Source organism: Eleutherodactylus coqui, chromosome 6, assembly GCF_035609145.1.
Source record: "Eleutherodactylus coqui strain aEleCoq1 chromosome 6, aEleCoq1.hap1, whole genome shotgun sequence".
NCBI classification, from domain to species: Eukaryota; Metazoa; Chordata; class Amphibia; order Anura; family Eleutherodactylidae; genus Eleutherodactylus; species Eleutherodactylus coqui.
In genome coordinates this window covers 77,250,123-77,267,491 of record NC_089842.1, presented here as the reverse complement: position 1 = coordinate 77,267,491, position 17,369 = coordinate 77,250,123, and the positions used below count along the sequence as shown (strand labels likewise).

The 17,369-nt window shown below is 45.3% G+C and overlaps 1 protein-coding gene across 1 annotated transcript in view; it reads left to right on the top strand.

Moving 5' to 3' along the window:
- The first annotated feature begins 9,274 nt into the window (after window positions 1-9,274).
- ADAMTS8 (ADAM metallopeptidase with thrombospondin type 1 motif 8) overlaps window positions 9,275-17,369 on the top strand; it is a 29,417-nt gene continuing 21,322 nt past the window's right edge. Inside the window, exon 1 of the mRNA XM_066607011.1 lies at window positions 9,275-10,422. Coding sequence (XP_066463108.1) covers window positions 9,733-10,422 — 690 coding nt within the window. The 5' untranslated portion in view covers window positions 9,275-9,732. The remainder of the gene's footprint in view (window positions 10,423-17,369) is intronic.

Genomic DNA, 17,369 nt, shown 5'->3' with positions numbered 1-17,369 from the left:
TCCCCGCTCCCCCTCGCTGCCCCACACCACCCCCGACCCCTGCGGCCTCCCCGAATCTTCAGGGGCGAGCCAGCAGGTACTCGAAAAAGGTGATGTCTCTCGAGTATATTGCCTTAATGAGTATGCTCGCTCATTCCTAGGACTCCTGACACCTAGGAGGGGTATTGAGATTTGACTGAGGCTGTATTTCTCACTGGTGAGGTTCACACACAGGCTTTGAGCAATAGTGAGACACACAGAACTTGTGCATAAAAAATGCATATTTTTTTCAATGGGTTAATTAACATGAGCGATTTTGCACTTGCACTGATCGAAAAGTTGCAGCATGTCTTATTTTTGGACAATTCTGCTGTATGAATTGCCCATTCTTTCCTAAGGAGTGTGGGGAAAAAAGAACCGTATTTGCATGCTATGCGGGTGCAATGCTTTTTTTTTCCATTTCATCTATTGGAACAACATGCAATTTTTTGAAAAACACATAGTACAGCAATACAAATTGTGTGTTTTTACCATGGAAACACATCGCAGCAACCTGAAATTGTCTGCAAGATCCCCTTTCGCTGGATATTTTCCCTCACTCACACCAGTCTTGGTATACTCTCAATACCGTTCAGAAAAGCCCAAAAGGTTGCCAGTTTTTGAAACCCTGGCTCTGGCTACTCTAGCACCAATGACCAAGCCATGTTCAAAGTTGCTTAGCTCACTGGATTTTCTAATATCGACTCATGATCACTTTTTCTTCTGCAACAAGGCTCACAAATAGGATTCAGGTCTTGAATTAGTAATACTGTGTTGCCTACAGTGCATTCTCTGTGGCCTCCAGCAGGAGGGTCACACCATGGGTTTCTCAGGATCACACCATGAGTTACTGCACGCTAGCTGAAGGCTGTGTTGCAGACTTTCCTTTGAGCCAGTCTTCAGCTAGCGGGCAGTGGCAGTGCTGAGCCGCGCTCTTCTGTTGCTTCTAGTGATCGGTGGCAGTCTCAGCACTCCGACCCCCACCAATGAAAAGTTCCTATCACACATCAAAAGTTTGTTGAAATTGCAGTTCTTTCTTTAATGTCACCTATTTCTTGTTCCATCATTCAGCCAGGTGGGGGCACTGTTGTTATTTGCCTGTGTATGAGGCTCGCTGGCATCAGACAGGGATGTAGGAAGAACACTGTTGATGTGACGTGTCCCTGTGATGACTTGCAGGATGAGGTTGAGAGTTATGACTTATTACGCAACATGCCCCAGGTGAATGCGAGGGCACTCGTCAGGCAAGCTTCTTGGTGGAGTTCATATCAGCAAAAGTAATGGAGGTGTAGAGGCCAAAAATACGTGAAACATCAGAGATCCCACACACCTGGCTGCAGACTGTAGTCCAGCTTCATACACCTGTTCACAGATTGTAGTCCTGCTCCATACACCTGTTCACAGGCTGTATTCCAGTCCCACATACCTGTTGGCAAAGTATAGTCCAGCTCTGCAGATTGTAATACAGCTCCACAAACCTGTCCGCAGATTGTAATCCAGCTGCATATACCTGTCTGCAGACTGTAGTCCAGCTTCACACACACCTGTCGGAAGACTGTAGGCCAGCTTCACACACACCTGTCGGAAGACTGCAGGCCAGCTTCACACACCTATCTACAGACTATGGTCCAGCTTCACACACCTGTCCGCAGATTGTAATCCAGCTGCATATACCTGTCTGCAGACTGTAGTCCAGTTTCACACACACACCTGTCTGCAGACTGTAGTCCAGCTTCACACAAACCTGTCGGAAGACTGTAGGCCAGCTTCACACACCTATCTACAGACTATGGTCAAGCTTCACACACCTGTCCGCAGACGTTAATCCAGCTGCATATACCTGTCAGCAGACTATGGTCCAGCTTCACACACCTGTCTGCAGACTGTAGTCAACCCTTATACATCTCTTCATAGACTGTAGTCCAGCTCCACACTGTCATCCCACCAAGACCCTTTCTTCAGGCTTGGGCTCCCTGGTACTATCAGTTGTCACATTCCTGCTCTTTATTACTTTATTAATTACTGCTTGTAATTGTCCAGTAATAACATTTTCCATGGATTTTTTTACTTCTGCATGAATGAAAAGCTGACAAGATGTTGGCTGAGGCGGTCTGCTCCCCTGGAACACTCCTGGCCTCAGATGGAGCCTTTCTGTAATTTTGAGGACCGGCACAGGATATATAAAGCTACTCCTTGGGTGAGTCGGAGAAACCTGCAGCACCTGACACAATCCTAAAGGGTCAACACTGCGCCATGTTGGTCAGTGCTCTCACCTCCTTGGACAGTCCCTCTCTATATAGGGGAAGGGGTCCACCACTACATCAGCAATAGCAAGGTTGTCGGTGTCTCTCTATGGAGGACTCCTTACGCCCGCACATTACAAACAGATGTAGATTTATTTAACCCCTTAAAGATCAGGGTGTTTCAGTCTAAAGGACCGAACACTTTTTAGCAATTTTACCCACGTGGTAGTTTAATGGCCCTATTTTTTTTTCCTGCCTGTCAAAGTATATTTTATTACCTTTTTTCACTGGAATTTATTTCCGATTTTTTTATTATTAGGGATAATGTGTAAAAAAAAAGCAAAAAAGAATGATTTTTGAAATGTATAATGCTTTATTTTGAAAATATTATATTTACGTTAAAGTGAGGAATGGGTTTGTCGTTTTGTTTTGGACGTTTTGATATATAATTTGTATCAGGCGCCTTTGGCGACAGTTTTGGTTGGAGTCGGCTCGTTTTCTGTTTTTCATATACATTTTTATTTCATTCTGTAATTTTTTTTACTTAATATTGTAATTTTACTTAATATTCGCCAAGATTAAAGCCCAGTACCAAGCGCTATAAATTTATGATGCTTGTTCTTTAAAGGGTTAAATGGGCTCCATGTGAAACAATTTCTCCTACAGCTATTCTTAAATGCAATAACCTACGCGATTGCCACATTTTCATATGACGTAATTACTGATAGGGAAATAAGTTCTCAGCCCTAAAATAGCTGTCCAGCAGCGTTATCGCAGAATCCGGATCTACACACAGGACGGGGATTAACTCTGCGCATGCTGGATGTGTGACCTTGTCATACTGCAAGAAATACAATGCAGATTCAGTGACTATATTAGTCATGTGATGAGGGAGGAGAGCAGCAGCAGTGGACTTGGGACAAGTCTCTCTTATTTATGTCCGATCCCTGAAAATGTAGTGAATCCTCATACAGGATAACAGGGATGTTTCTGTACAGCTGGACTCTGAAATACATATATATCACACGGGGTCTATTCATACAGTGCCGTCATATTGCAGTTTTGTATCAATTTTTGCAAAGCTGCGGCACCTTGTAGCATTTGATTAAAAATGAAGCAAAAAAACACAATATGATTGCACTGTGTAAATATATTCATAGTCTATTCTTTTCAGGATTGGACACCGTCAGCAAGTAGGAGATGTGCTGTTGGGGGGTTACATTATGTCTTTATTTTGATTCTATGTCTCTGAGTATTATGGCTGAAGCTGGGCATGTTTATTAAAGGAGATGTCTCGAAGAAGCAGTGAATTTTTTTTTTTGCCCAGTCCCCCTAATTAAGCATACAATACTAAGCCCCCCTGTAAATGACATTTCTAGCTGGTTTGTACTTACCGTTCCAGCGTTTCAGCAACTTATAAAAGTTTCCCCAAGATGGCCGCCGGCTCTTTTCCCTTCGCTCGCTGCAGCCCGACGTGCACGCTCCCGAGACGCTACCAGCTGTGTCTCCATGGCAACCAGATGCCCCGCAGCCGCCGACCGGACCCCTGGAGTGAACACGGCCGACCAGTCACCCACCGCCAGGCAGAAGGTAACCGGCGCAGCGCGCCCCCCCCCCCCCCATCACAGCGGCAGCCCCCCCGGCCCAGCGACAGCCCCCCCGGCCCAGCGCTAGTTCCCCCGGCCTAGCGACAGCCCCCCCCCCCCCCCCGGCCCAGCGCTAGTTCCCCCGGCCTAGCGACAGCCCCCCCCCGGCCCAGCGCTAGTTCCCCCGGCCTAGCGACAGCCCCCCCGGCCCAGCGACAGCCCCCCCGGCCTAGCGACAGCCCCCCCCCCGGCACAGCGACGACAGCCCCCCCCCCCGGCGCAGCGGCAGCCCCCCCCCCCCCCCGGCCCATCACTTACCAGGACGGCAGGACAGCTGGGCGGCAGGACAGCTGGGCGGCTTCTCCGGGCAGCTGGGCGGCTCTGCACCTTCCTCTAACAGAGGATGGTACAGAATGGCCGCTCCAGCGCGCTCCCGAGCAGTGACAGCTCATCTGCGCATGCGCAGAAGAGCTGTAGCGGGGAGCACACTGAAGCGGCTCGTGCTGAAAGGAGAAGACCGGACTGCGCAAGCGCGTCTAAAAAAGCAAGCTGCCAGCGAATTTAGACGGAACCATGGAGACGAGGACGCTAGCAACGGAGCAGGTAAGTGAATAACTTCTGTATGGCTCATATTTAATGCACGATGTATATTACAAAGTGCATTAATATGGCCATACGGAAGTGTATAACCCCATTTGATTTCGCGAGACAACCCCTTTAACCCTCCTGTCATACCTCCTGTCTTGTTCATTGCAGTCCCGGGGTCTGCATACTACGTGTGGGTTAAAAAACGAACAGTCTGGTTCACATGGGAATTAGAGTACATCCTGAAAGAGCAGAAATCGCTACATCATTACCCTCAGGCTAATTTCACAAGGGCGAGTGCGATATCGGGCTGTGACACTTGGCCTGATATCACGCTCGCCAACGTGCGATTTCCCCGCGGATAGGAGTTTTTGTGTCATTTTTCAGAGAAGTGGCAAGTGTTTCCCATTGTTTTCGATGAAAAACCTCGCATGCACCTCACAGGCCGTTCGATGCTTTTGCCGGCTCTAAGGGAACACCCAAAGATAAGACATGCCCCAAAGGAATGGGGTTCATATTCGTGCGAGATTTGTGCGTCTCACAAGGCACAAATCATGTGCGATTTTCTTGGCCTTGTGAAAGCAGCCTAAGGCCTCATGTCCAAGGGGACAGATCCGCAGCGGGTGTCCCGCACACGTGATCCGCGCCCCATAGGGATGCATTGGACACCCGCAGGTAATTAAATACCTGCGGATGTCATTTTCCCCTGAGGCGCGGATTGCGTGTGCGGGAAAACACCAGCAGCATGCTCCATTTTAGTGCGGGTCTCCTGCGGGGACGGCTCCCCGGGGCTTCTATTGAAACCTATGGAAGCTGTCCGGATCCCTGTGCACACACGCAGCTGAATTCCTGCTCTCCGGCACGGGAGAGCAGGACTTCAAAAAGAAAAAAGAGTGCACGGCGCATGTGCGCGGTACACTACCGGCGTGCCGAGCACATCCGCCGGGCCAAAGAAAGAAGATCCAGCCGCGAAGGAGGGAAGATCTGCAGCATCCAGACAGCTAAGTAAATCTTCTTTTTAGGCCTCATGTCCGCGGGAAAGGAGGAACCCGCTGCGGGATTCTGCATGAAGAATCCGTGGAGGGCCTGATTTTCTCCATGGACATGCCTTAGGGTACCTTTAGACGGACTTGTTTGCAAGTGTTTTTGCAGTAGTAATAGATACGTGCACAATAGGCAGAGAATGCATAGCAGCCAATGACCACGTGCTGCTAATGCTAGCAAGATCATGCGCACTTTGGCTGCGGTACGGTTTTGGATGTGTGCAAATACTCCATGAATCTTGAAATATGGCGCAAAATAAATGTCGACTGTGAGATGTTTTCCTCTTTTAGAAAACCCTTCCACCATGCCGGCCCAATCTGACCGGCGGTACGAGATGCTTTGCATGTTTTGGTGTAGATCATGTCTCACGTGCATGAGCTGACGGATGCGTGTTTTATAACTCTACTGCACCTGCTTGTTATCAGCCGCAGATCTACACCGAGCGACGCCACGTGGCGCTCGAGGAGGAAGTTAGGACTTTTTGGAATACTTTTTTTTATGTACTTTGGTTTTCTTTTCTACTGCAGTACTTGGTCTTCGTGTTTGCTTCAGTGTTATCTCACCACGGAGTCGTATAAGAAGTGACGTCTATCCAAGGCTGGCACAATTCAGGCTGCTAGGACACGTATGACCACATAATACCCCGTCATGATTCTGGCTGCGTTCAAACTTGGCGTATTTTGGCTGCGTCTTTGAACAGCAGCAAAAGTGCATAAAAAACACGTGTCTTTCAAAAACCGCATGCTTTAAAAAAAACAAAACAATAATGCATACATTGCTAAAAACAGAATGCGGTTTTCAACAATGCATGCGGGTTTTTTCTACTCTTTTTATGCTGCATTTCAAAAAAGCAGCCTAAGGCCAGATTCACATGCGTGTATGTGTATTTGCGCGTGCATGAGCCTACCATTTTTACGTAACGAAATATGCTTTTTTGCGATCACATTGGTGTATTTTACTGTACTTTTTTTTTGCATACAAGGCGTGTGCACTTTTTTTGTGATCAAAATGCCCGTTCACACGCTCGTGTGTTGTACCCTTCCCGTGGAATAGAATGGCAATTAAATGCTTAATTCGAGCCGTCCGCAGGGTAACTCCCTCCCCCTCTTTTTTTTTTAATCTGCCATATCAGACTTGTACGTCAGCTTTCTGCGTAACACGAACAAAGACAGAGCAAAACCTTTTTGCGCAGAAAAAACACGGTCATCTGAACTCATCTATTGAAATCGAAGGTGTCGCTTTATCGCGTTATAATGGGGAGATTTTCACGTACGGAAATTTATCTGTCTGCATTCGCCCTTACACTTTACTTTTTTCACTGCAGTCTTTTTGCGTTGCATTTTTTAATGTTTTTTTAAACCAAAAAGCTGTCTTTACACAGGTCTGCAGTAAAAGGCAAGTGAATGAGACCTAACAAATGGCCTTCACACATCGCAGAATTTTTCTGCTGCGGAAAAGCATGAAATTAGAAAAATGCTGCGGTTTAGAAATCTTCCGCATGTCTATTTATGTTGCGGAATCTGCGCATATCTGATGCGAATTTAACTCCATAGAGAACAACAGGTAATATAAAATCTGCTCCAAAATCCACAAATAGAGTAATGTTGCACTTTTTGCTGCTTTTCCATTGCGGAATCACACTGAACCTGCTTGAAAATCTGTGTATGTCAATGTTAGAAAATTAAGTTGGCCGTTGCACGAACTATCATATCACACATTCCGCCGCAGAATATCCGCACATCAAAGCGCAACTACATATTCAAAATCCACAACATAAAACACAGTCAGGGCCTTTGCAGATGAGCGGGACGTTTTAACGTCGCAAGAGCGTGACGTATTTGCACTTTAAAAGGAGCGCTATTACGCCCTCTTGCAAACATAGCCACGCTCCTTTACTGTACTTTTATGCACTGCCAGGCCTGTTCTCATCAGCGCGGGACAACCGTGCCATGGTTGAACAGGCAGGGCAGCCGACTTAGCAGGCGAGCCAGCCTAATTAGTCTGCGGTGTTATTGATCAACGGTGTTATTGCGTTCAGTGCGCAATTTCGTTATAGACAGGTGCGCATGTGCGCAGCCCAAAGACTCCTATGGGGCCTCCTGTGTGCAAATGCGCACAAATATAGAGCATGTCGTGTATTTTTTCACCCAAGGTATATATGGGCGCAAAAATACTCTATGAGAGGGAACCCATTGAAATCAATGGGTTTTAATGGATGCGGTTTCTGCGGCTGAATTTCTATGCACAAAGACAGATGCAAAATCTCCCGTGTGCAGGAGGCCTCGGTTCCGCAAAGCTAGTTAACTTGGCTATCTGCAGAACCGCAGCAGAATTTCGCAGCTCAGTCATCCTATGTGAATGTAGCTGAACATATCCACCGTACCTGTTGCAGTTTTGCTGCAGATTTTCACTATTGTCTGTGAATGTAACATGTAGCGCATTTTGTTACGGATCCGCACTGAAATGTATGCAGTATTTTGTGCTGCAGAAATTGTTACGGAGAAGCACCCAAATCTGCGTCAAAATTCACACCATTTGGCGCAAATTTTGATGCGGATCCACCGCTGATTTCTCCCTGTCATTTGAAGGGGTTAAGTTTGCTGTGAACTTACGACAAAATCCAAGTCAAAATCTGCAACTTTTTAATGTGGATTTTGGTTCTCATTTTCCCCGCTACGGAAAATCCGCACCAATTCCGCTACATGTAAAGTACCCCAAGGCCGATTTCTGATGAGCAGCAGAAAATAAAACCAATGACATCAAATATGAAGGCAAAAATAGAACAAATATTGATGACATATATGAAATATAGTGGAAATAAGTCAGAATGTATTATCATCTGAACGCAGAACTCCCGGCACAGCCCGGCACAGCCCGGCAGTGACCGCAGGGCGACAAATGTGCATCCTCCGGCTTGTAGTCTGAGCAGAAAGCAGCGTGTGCCTTTACTTTAGATAGACTCTACACCACAATGTCCAGTGCTGGAAGATAAATGATTAACCCCATGTGATGGAGCTCCCAGGACAGCACCAAGGGACCGAGACTCCCGACCTGCCAATTATCCATCATCTCTGACCAGCTTAGAAACCAGTGCCTCTTGTTCTGGAAAATTAAGAGTGAACTATACATTGTCATTTCCTTCTAATGAAGAAGACTTTGGCTGACGCTGCAATTCCTTGGAAATAAAAGTTGCATAAGTTATTTCAGACAACTCATTGATTCCTTGTAAATGAACTGCAGCTCTATCATACAGTCATTAACCCTTCACATGTCACTAAATGCCTCTCCTGATCATGCAGACTGGAGAATGCACATAAGGGTATAGTTATAGGTGCTGCAGAGGTAGCAGTCGCTAATGGGCGATGAAGCCTTAGGAGGCCCTTTTATTACATAAGAAGACACCAGTATTATAAATGGCACATGGTAGGTAGGGGCCCTGTTTTTGCATTGGGACCCAAGAGCTTCCAGTTACGCCTCTGGATGCACATGTTGAGGCGCAGACCTAAAATTGGCTCCACTTCACTTTCCAGGATTAACCCTCTGCTTCTGAGAGGTGTGTAACCTGCAAGGTAAAATCTCACCCCCGCACCAGGCATACACCCAGTTTATCAGGACATGACAGAGTAGGGAAAGAGTTAAATCGCTTAGTGATCCTCTCTTTTTTGCTTCCATGTCTCCCCTCCTTCTCCTGTATGGCAAGAAGCAGAGGAGGGAGGGACAGAGGAGCTAAAGATCAAAAATAAACCTCATGGGGGTGGAGGGAGCTCAGTTGTGTATATATACCGGGATCTCTCCAAAGCAGCTTCCACTACTTCTGGGAATAGAAGGATTGGGAATAGCAGACCCAGGCGAGGAGCTGTCCTCCGATCTCACTTCTATTAGACCATTCCTGTCTGGGGGTGCAGCACAGATGAGACCCCCTCGTATCTCTCCAGTCCAGCTTGGGATGTTTCTTTCTGGATGACATCTATTTGTTACAACTGGAGCCACATGTCACCTTTTCTTACATTTCCTTCAGCTTCTGATCCGAGTGCTGCAGTCTTCTATTCTGCATGATCATTTGTAAATGATTAACATCTGCAGAAGTTTTAGGGAGACACTGGCACGTCACTCCTTGAGACGCCACAGCTTACATGTTCACTTATTTATTGCACAATCCGCATAGTTTCAGCCACTTTTCTCAGTTAACCATCTTGCAGTCCCCTCAGAATTATTCACACCTGTCAGACTGATACATCACCTAGGACCTTCTCGCCATGGCTGCCTTGTTTTTTCAGGGATCCGGACTGATTTTGGTCCTTTGCCTTCTTGACAGCCATTCATTGCCCCATGGAGAAGTGACAACCCCAGAGCTTCTTCCTGCACCTAATGGGAAGGTCACCTTGAGGTTGTCAGTCTTAGGTGAGCAGATGTCATTCCATCTTTCTCCAGATAATGAGTTCCTTGTCCCGGGTCTTCACATCAGACATTTAGGCAGGGACAGTGTTGAGGATGAAGAGACAACCAACCTGAGGAACTGCTTCTACTTCAGACAGGAGCCATTTGCTGCCTTCAGTATATGTAAAGGGATTAGGGGAGCTTTCCTAAAAGGTAGGGAGAGGTTCATTATTCTGCCCATGCAGGAAGAAATGGATAATGGGATGCTTGGTCAGCATCTTGTAATGAAAGCTCTTCCAATGGGCAGAAAAACTGATGACCACGAGGAAGACATCATCTCTAAGCAGAGACAGCAGCACAGAAGAAGAGAGGACAGTCCCGCAGAGGGACAGGACAGAGCAGATGCAGACAGGCAGCAGAGCATCCCGCAGGTATTTGCCAACAGCCGGAGAAGCAATGCTACGGATCAGCACAGCCGTCACAGGAGATTCGTGTCTGAGGAACGTTTTGTGGAAATTTTGTTGGTGGCTGATGCCTCCATGGTCCGGTTCTATGGGGAGGATTTAAAGGTATGAACATATATTCTCTTTAGTCTCTGCTCTAAGCGAGGGGAACTCCACTTTTGAGTAATATTTCAGTTTAAATCTACATAGAAAGCTTTTAGATTTTACACTTCTTTTCTCTTGTGTCGCTTCATGTCATACTCCAGTCACATCCAGATCTGTAGTATAAGATGTAACGTAAGATAAGTCTAAGGGTGCGATAAAATCACGCGAGTTTTGTGCTTTGCGAGATACACAAAAAAAGAACACATTCTTTTCAATGGGTCTATTCACATATGCGATTCTTCTCTGGCAGCAGTGCTGCAAGATGGAAAGTTCGCAGCATGTTCTATTATCATGCAAGTCTCACACAAGACAAGAACATGCAGTCTCCTGCACATTGCACAGCACATGGACAACATGTCTGTGTCCTGTGTGATGCAATTGGTGCCCAAGAATATCGGTCCCGACTCGCAATCGCCCATGTGAATGCACCCCAAATATAGCAAAGGATTTATACTTAGATTCATATTGTTAAACGTGGATTTATACCTTAGGAGCCCTGGAGCTTCTGCCCAAAGATTGGGCAAGAAATAGGTAAAGGTACAAGTGCTGCTTCCCTTCCACAAGTCCTGCAACTTTTGTAGCGAATGTTCTTGTTAGCATTGTCAGGAGACTGAATCCACTGACATTAAGTTGCAATCAAAGTTATGCAACTCCCATTGCAAAGTTGCTAAATTTACAAACTTTCAGCTGTTTGCAAAAAACAATCAAACAAGAACTCAAGCATCTCAACACAACTATAATACAGGTGGTTTCTGCTATATCTTTATATAACCCTGTGAACTGATTTCTGTTCATAGTAGTAGAGATGAAAGGGTTAGTATAAACATGAGACGAGTCGATGCATTGATTCAGTGGGCAGAATCTGGTCACCTCCATACCCCAGGGGATTAGTGCGCAGCGTACAAAGAACAGTCATATCTGGGCCTTTACGATTAGGAGATAAGCATTGCCTGAGGAGATGCAGCAACATACAATCATGCTGCAAAATATATATCTTGTATGTATCGATCCTACAATGAAATCATTGTGTAAACTGAGTTGGCCCTAAGACTAGGAGGTCCAATAAGGGTCCATTCACACAGGACAGAATATTCTGCAACAGCATTGCGGAATACACCTTCCTGCTGAATATTTAGCACCAAAATCTGTACTAGTGACGTGTGGGTTTTGGTGCGGAATTGAAAATGGCAGAATTATGCTGGAAATCCTGCCTCAAAATCCACAGTTAGCAGTGTGGAATGCAGGGACGGCATACACCGCAACGCTATTACGGAATATTTCATCCCAAATGAAAGGGATATCATATTTTACAACACAGGATGGGTTGTAAAGTGTGTACTGGCCCTTTAAAATTTACCCAGGATGCATTTGAAAGTGTGACCTGGCCCTTTAAAATGTATACCTGAGTTTGTAGAAAATGTTGCACATTTTGTATCCTCATCTCACTCATTCTACATACGACTTAAAGTGCAGTGTTAAGAGCCAAAAACCACCAATCAGCAGAGGTTAATACTGTGAAAGAATAAAGCAATTGGCTCAGTCAGGGGATCCCCTTCATTTTTATGGTATTGTCTAGACTGGAAAAAATTGTAACAAACCCTCAGCTGTAAGAAATATTAGGTCTGTGCACGCTTTTTTTTAGCCTCTAAATGTAAACCATGAAGATTCCCATTCTCTGACCGCAAACAAAGATCTGGGAAAAGCTGATGAATTGAAACAAAGTCTTTTAGAAAGTTGCAGAACTTTTCATTCTGTAATGAATGAACTTTATTTACATGGAAGCAGAACAGCAAATAGATATGATCCGTTAAAGTGAGAGAAGAGGGGAGTCTGCTGCTCTCCTCCAGACACCTGTAACACATTGCAAGGTCTCTGACATAATTCCCTATGGACGGATGGCGCTCCTGCTGCTTCACATTATGTGGTCAGAGCTCATACCCTGCGGTCACTGATGCATCTCATCTGACAGTTAGGAAGGAAAGAACACTTCCCTCTCACACAGGGCGCAGCTCAGTTCATGACAGCCCTGAATGAGGGGGAAAGTAGTATAGATTCACTCCCTTAGAACCGCACAACTTTTACACAACAGCAAATGACATAATATTACCACTGTACAAAGTATTTGTGGGGGCCTCATCTGGAATATGCAGCTCGGATCCAGGCACCAGTTTCTAGAAGGGATGAGTTGGAGTAGGGGCAAATACAAAAAAGAGCAACTAAATTGATAAGGGGCATGGAGGATCTTAAACCCTTTTTACATGGAACGACTGGCGGGCACTAAAGCCCCCAACAGCCGTCCCAGCGATGATCATCGCTCAGTGAATGGAGGAGGAACTGCATGCAGGTTTTAAGCCATTTTCAATTCCACATCAAAATCCGCAGGTAGCCTACAGATTTTGGTGCGCAATTTACCGTGGCTTGCGGTGTGTTGTGCGGCATATTCCATACGAAAGGTCCCTAAGGTGAAGTTATTTTGAAAGCTGTTCCATGTAAACCGCCTTAAAGACAAGAGGGCACTCTGGAGAGAAAAGGGTCATTCTCCAGTGGCAACAAGGCTTCTTTTTTTAACCATACAGGTGCAACCACACATGGCGGAATTTCCACAGTGGAAGTTCTGCAGCAAAATCCGGAAGGATCCCAGGCTAAATCCATGTGTTAAATGCAGATTTGCTACAGGATTTGCCTCTCATTGAAAGTAGTGACTACCATGGTTAAAACCCACTGAAAAAAGATTTACATGCTGCAAATTTAAAGGGCTTGTACCAGAATTACAACTTATCCCCTATGCACAGAATAGTGGATAACTCACTAATCACTGTGGGTCTCATTGCTGAGCCCCCCACCCATCCTGAAAATCCGTGTCCCCCTTTTGTCATCACTGCTTCTGCCCCCATAGTGACATCATAGTGAATGGAGTGCTGGCTGACCATCTCCGGTCAGCCCTCTTTTCATTTCATTTCACGGATATACCCAAGTGCTTGCCACTCAGCTATTCTACAGTCCCATTGAAATACTCGCTTACATGAACGTCGCTCTATTCATTCTCCTCCTCATTGTCAGGGGTGCTGTAAGCCAGCTGTGGGGAGAATGGGGGATCGGTAAGGGTCTCAACAGTGAGACCACCACCAATCAGCAGGTTATTCCTTTACTTTTGGACATTGGATAACTTGTAATTTTATACAACCCCTTTAATAACCGCACAACTGGAGAATTCTGCTGTGATTCCATATGGAATTTTTCCACAGCATATGGATGACATTTGTTACAATTTCATCCACTTATCTACTACTGAAAACACTGGAGATTTTACACCCACAATTTCTCTGCAGTTTACACTCCGTACGGCCATACCCTAAAAGCTGTGACTCTATGGAATAGTCAGTCACCTCAACAGTGGTCACAGCCTTAAATGGGTTTTTCCACTATATATGCAGAGGATATATACGTCTGATCGAACTCAAGATCTCAAGATCTGCCTAATGTGAATGGAGCCGAGGTGCGCAAGCATCACCATTGCTCCATTCACCTCTGTGTAACAGAGAAAGATTGCCGAGTGCATCGACCTCCCTCCATCCTATAGAATTGATTTGAACAGTACTCATGCATGCCCACCATCACGCCATTCACATGGTGCATTTTGGATGTGTAGAACTTGGAGCCCCAGAGATTGAACCCTGAGTGATTGGACCTTCTTACTCTTGTCCTGCGGGTAGGGCATAAATATCTTTAATTGGAAAACTATTTTAACTTATGATGATTCCAAAAAGGCATATAGAATTCTTGCTTGACTGTTGATCTGTTCTGATTGCTGCTTGGGATCAGGAGGGAAAGTTTTCTTTTTTAGGGTTGATTAGTTCATTCTATTTGGGTTTTTAGTTTACCTTCTTCTGGATTACTATGGAGAAACAGAGATCTTATGTTTTCTCCTATCCCTATCTTTCACCCACATTCTCTCCCATCCCTTCATTGAATTTGATGGACATATGGTTTTTTTGCAATCATACTCTGTAACTGCTAATTGGAAAGAATGAAATATATTTGCTGTTGGTCCCTTTGTAACCAACGCTGATCTGTCCTCTATAGTGATATGTAAGCATCTCCGCTCAACTATGGTTACATCATGTGTACACAATGAGGTCACCAGGTTGTAACATCACATGGGATGAAGGTAATATTTGGGTGGTGCTGATTATACACCTGAGGTCATAGTGAAATTCAGCAATGGTTGGGAGTGGAGCTGTGACTACCTGTCCTACTACTTTCACCGCTGATGCATGAAATGTCAGATACAGAAGTACATGTCTAGAGAATATATGGGGGGTGGTGGTTACCGGAAAGTTCTTTATGGGTCTTGTATATGCTTGGATCATGGGATTATTTGTCTACTATCTGTCATGTGATCACTATTACCTGGTGATTGGTAATCAGTTATAGTGCAATCACTGAGGGTACAAAGTACTTGGTGGATTCGTTTTGCCCGGTGGCTGTGTGATGTCCCTGCTTGGGTGTATTAAAGCGCCGTGTAGTCATTTAAAGAAAAAAAGATTTGTCATTGCAGATTACTCCAGAAAATTGGCTTCCAAAAGTTTCCTTTAATCCTATAACAAAGCCTCCAGTGAAGTGCTTAGCCTTCCTTTATGGCAGCCCACCCCCTACCTGTGCGGCTATAGTTTCAGAGTCAGGCAGTTCCCAGACAAAGTGGTCCTACGGCCCCAGAAGGCTCCTTTATCTCCAAGTAGTCCTCCCTCCCTCTTCCTATTGCAGCTCTGTGGGAAATGGTATAGGGGCCAGTGGGTGGCAAGGTGGGTCAAGGCTCTATTCTGGCTTCTGTCCTGGTGCTTAACTGTATCACTGCTGGATAAATGCACCGAGACCAGACTGCCAGCAGTCAGTTGCACAGAGGACTCAGGGCAGTCTCCAAGATCTATGCAACCTGTTCTCTCTAAATTGAGTGTGGGGGCTCCAGGACTTACTATATTGCTACAGAAAATGTCTATCAGGTCCCGCTGCACATTATTACCTCCATCAGGTTATTATTTATATTACTTTCGGTACATTTCAATATCCCACTGATTTTTTGGTAGATGCTGAACTGCTTAAGAACTTGGAACATGCATGAAAAACTAATTTTTCATGCAACAACTGGAAGCAGATTCCTTTATTCTTCTGTCATCCTCCTAGGATCTGTTCCCTTGTGTGCCATTTCTCAAACTCTTAGCAGCTAGGCATAGAGGGGGTTGCAGGTACTTCAGTGGTCATAAGACGGGGATTCGCCAATATCGGGAACTGGTGGGAGAATAGGCGGTCCCAGGGTTATCCCCACTCCTTTCCACTGTTGCTTTGATGGAGGTGACCACATCCTTGCAGTAACGGAACTGCTTATTGAACTTGACAAGCGTGCTTTCTTCCAGAGTTGGGCTGGATCCCTGGATGGTGCTGAGTGGTAGCTGGAGACAGGGTTACTCCGCTGAAACAGGGTTGTGTCCTTTTTAACTGGGATAGGCCTGCTATACACCAAGCGGCACTGCGGGCACGTGCATGCTTCTCTGGTGCCTATCACATCTGCTCAACGCCTAGTGATAACTGACTCTCCCATAGTCTGGGACAGCACCATCTGTTCATCACAGCACCAACATCTGGGGGGCACAAATACTTATAAACCATAAAAAAGTTACTTAACAGTATAACTATTCAACACCCTGTTAGGAACCACTATTATAATTGCGCCACCACACAATGTTCTGTAGGACAAACTGAGCTCTCCGGGGGCCTATATAGTGTGTGACGGATCTTATACAATATATTGGTCTGGAAAACCAATCAGGTTAAAGTCTTTATAGGTAATGTGCTTTTTCAGTCAATAATGCTTGAATTCTACGATATATGCACAATTTTTTTATTGGTGATATGGGTTGTGTGTGATATATGGGGTTTGTAGGTTATTGCTGTGTTTCGTGAGCCCCTTATGCGGTTATGATTGAAGTATTTTGTAGCTTTAAAGAGTAACCTTTTTGTATTTTTTGCATAAATCCTCAGTGCAAACAAAGATAAGAAACTTTTGTGTTACACCACACCCCTCCCTCCTTGCCTCCTGCATTGATCACTCACTGTGAATGAACTTGTTAAAATCTATCTTTAGTGAAGCAGAGATGAAGACTAATTATGACTTTTGCTGAGGGATCAGGTTACAGTTACCCATATAAGTCTATAGAATGAGGAGGGGAGGAGGAGGGAGTTGTTAGAGAGAAAGAGGAGCAGAAAGACAGACAAATGCTGCTGCTCTAGTAATTTTTTCATCTCACCCCAGTGCTGAATTCACAGCTACACTGCTCAGTACTACTGTAATAATGTATTTAATGCTGCTCCTGAGTGTATGTTAGAGAGACAGAGAAGCAGGATCTGCTCTTCTCCATGTGTGCAGTGTATGGAAACATTATAGCAGCTAGTCTCCTCCCAGCAGCTCAGTGAAAACTGACAATTACTGTTGAGATCGAGCCTGCAGAGACCTAAAGCTGGTGAAAACTGCAGAATACAAATATAACGTTCAGAAATAGTGGTACTTCTCATATACACGCACGGCAGCTTATTCTAAAAAGTTACCTGAAATGATAGTTCTATATTGGCCTGAATCTGAACCTCGATAATCTTGTCCACACGTATACTGTACATGATTGTTATAAAACTGCCCCACTCCTGTTGGTTCTATGGGAGTGCGACATCCCATTGTGACCACAGAAAAATATGTGACATATTTGGAGGATGAAAGTTATTGTTGCTTTAGAATAAAAAGTGTGGTTTTGCTTTTTTATTTAATCCAGTGGTATCCTAGACCTAGAGCGCTCCAGAGCATCGCATTCTTAGCAGGCAGATGCTGAACCAGAAAGGACTGCTAGGAGTTCGTAGCTCAG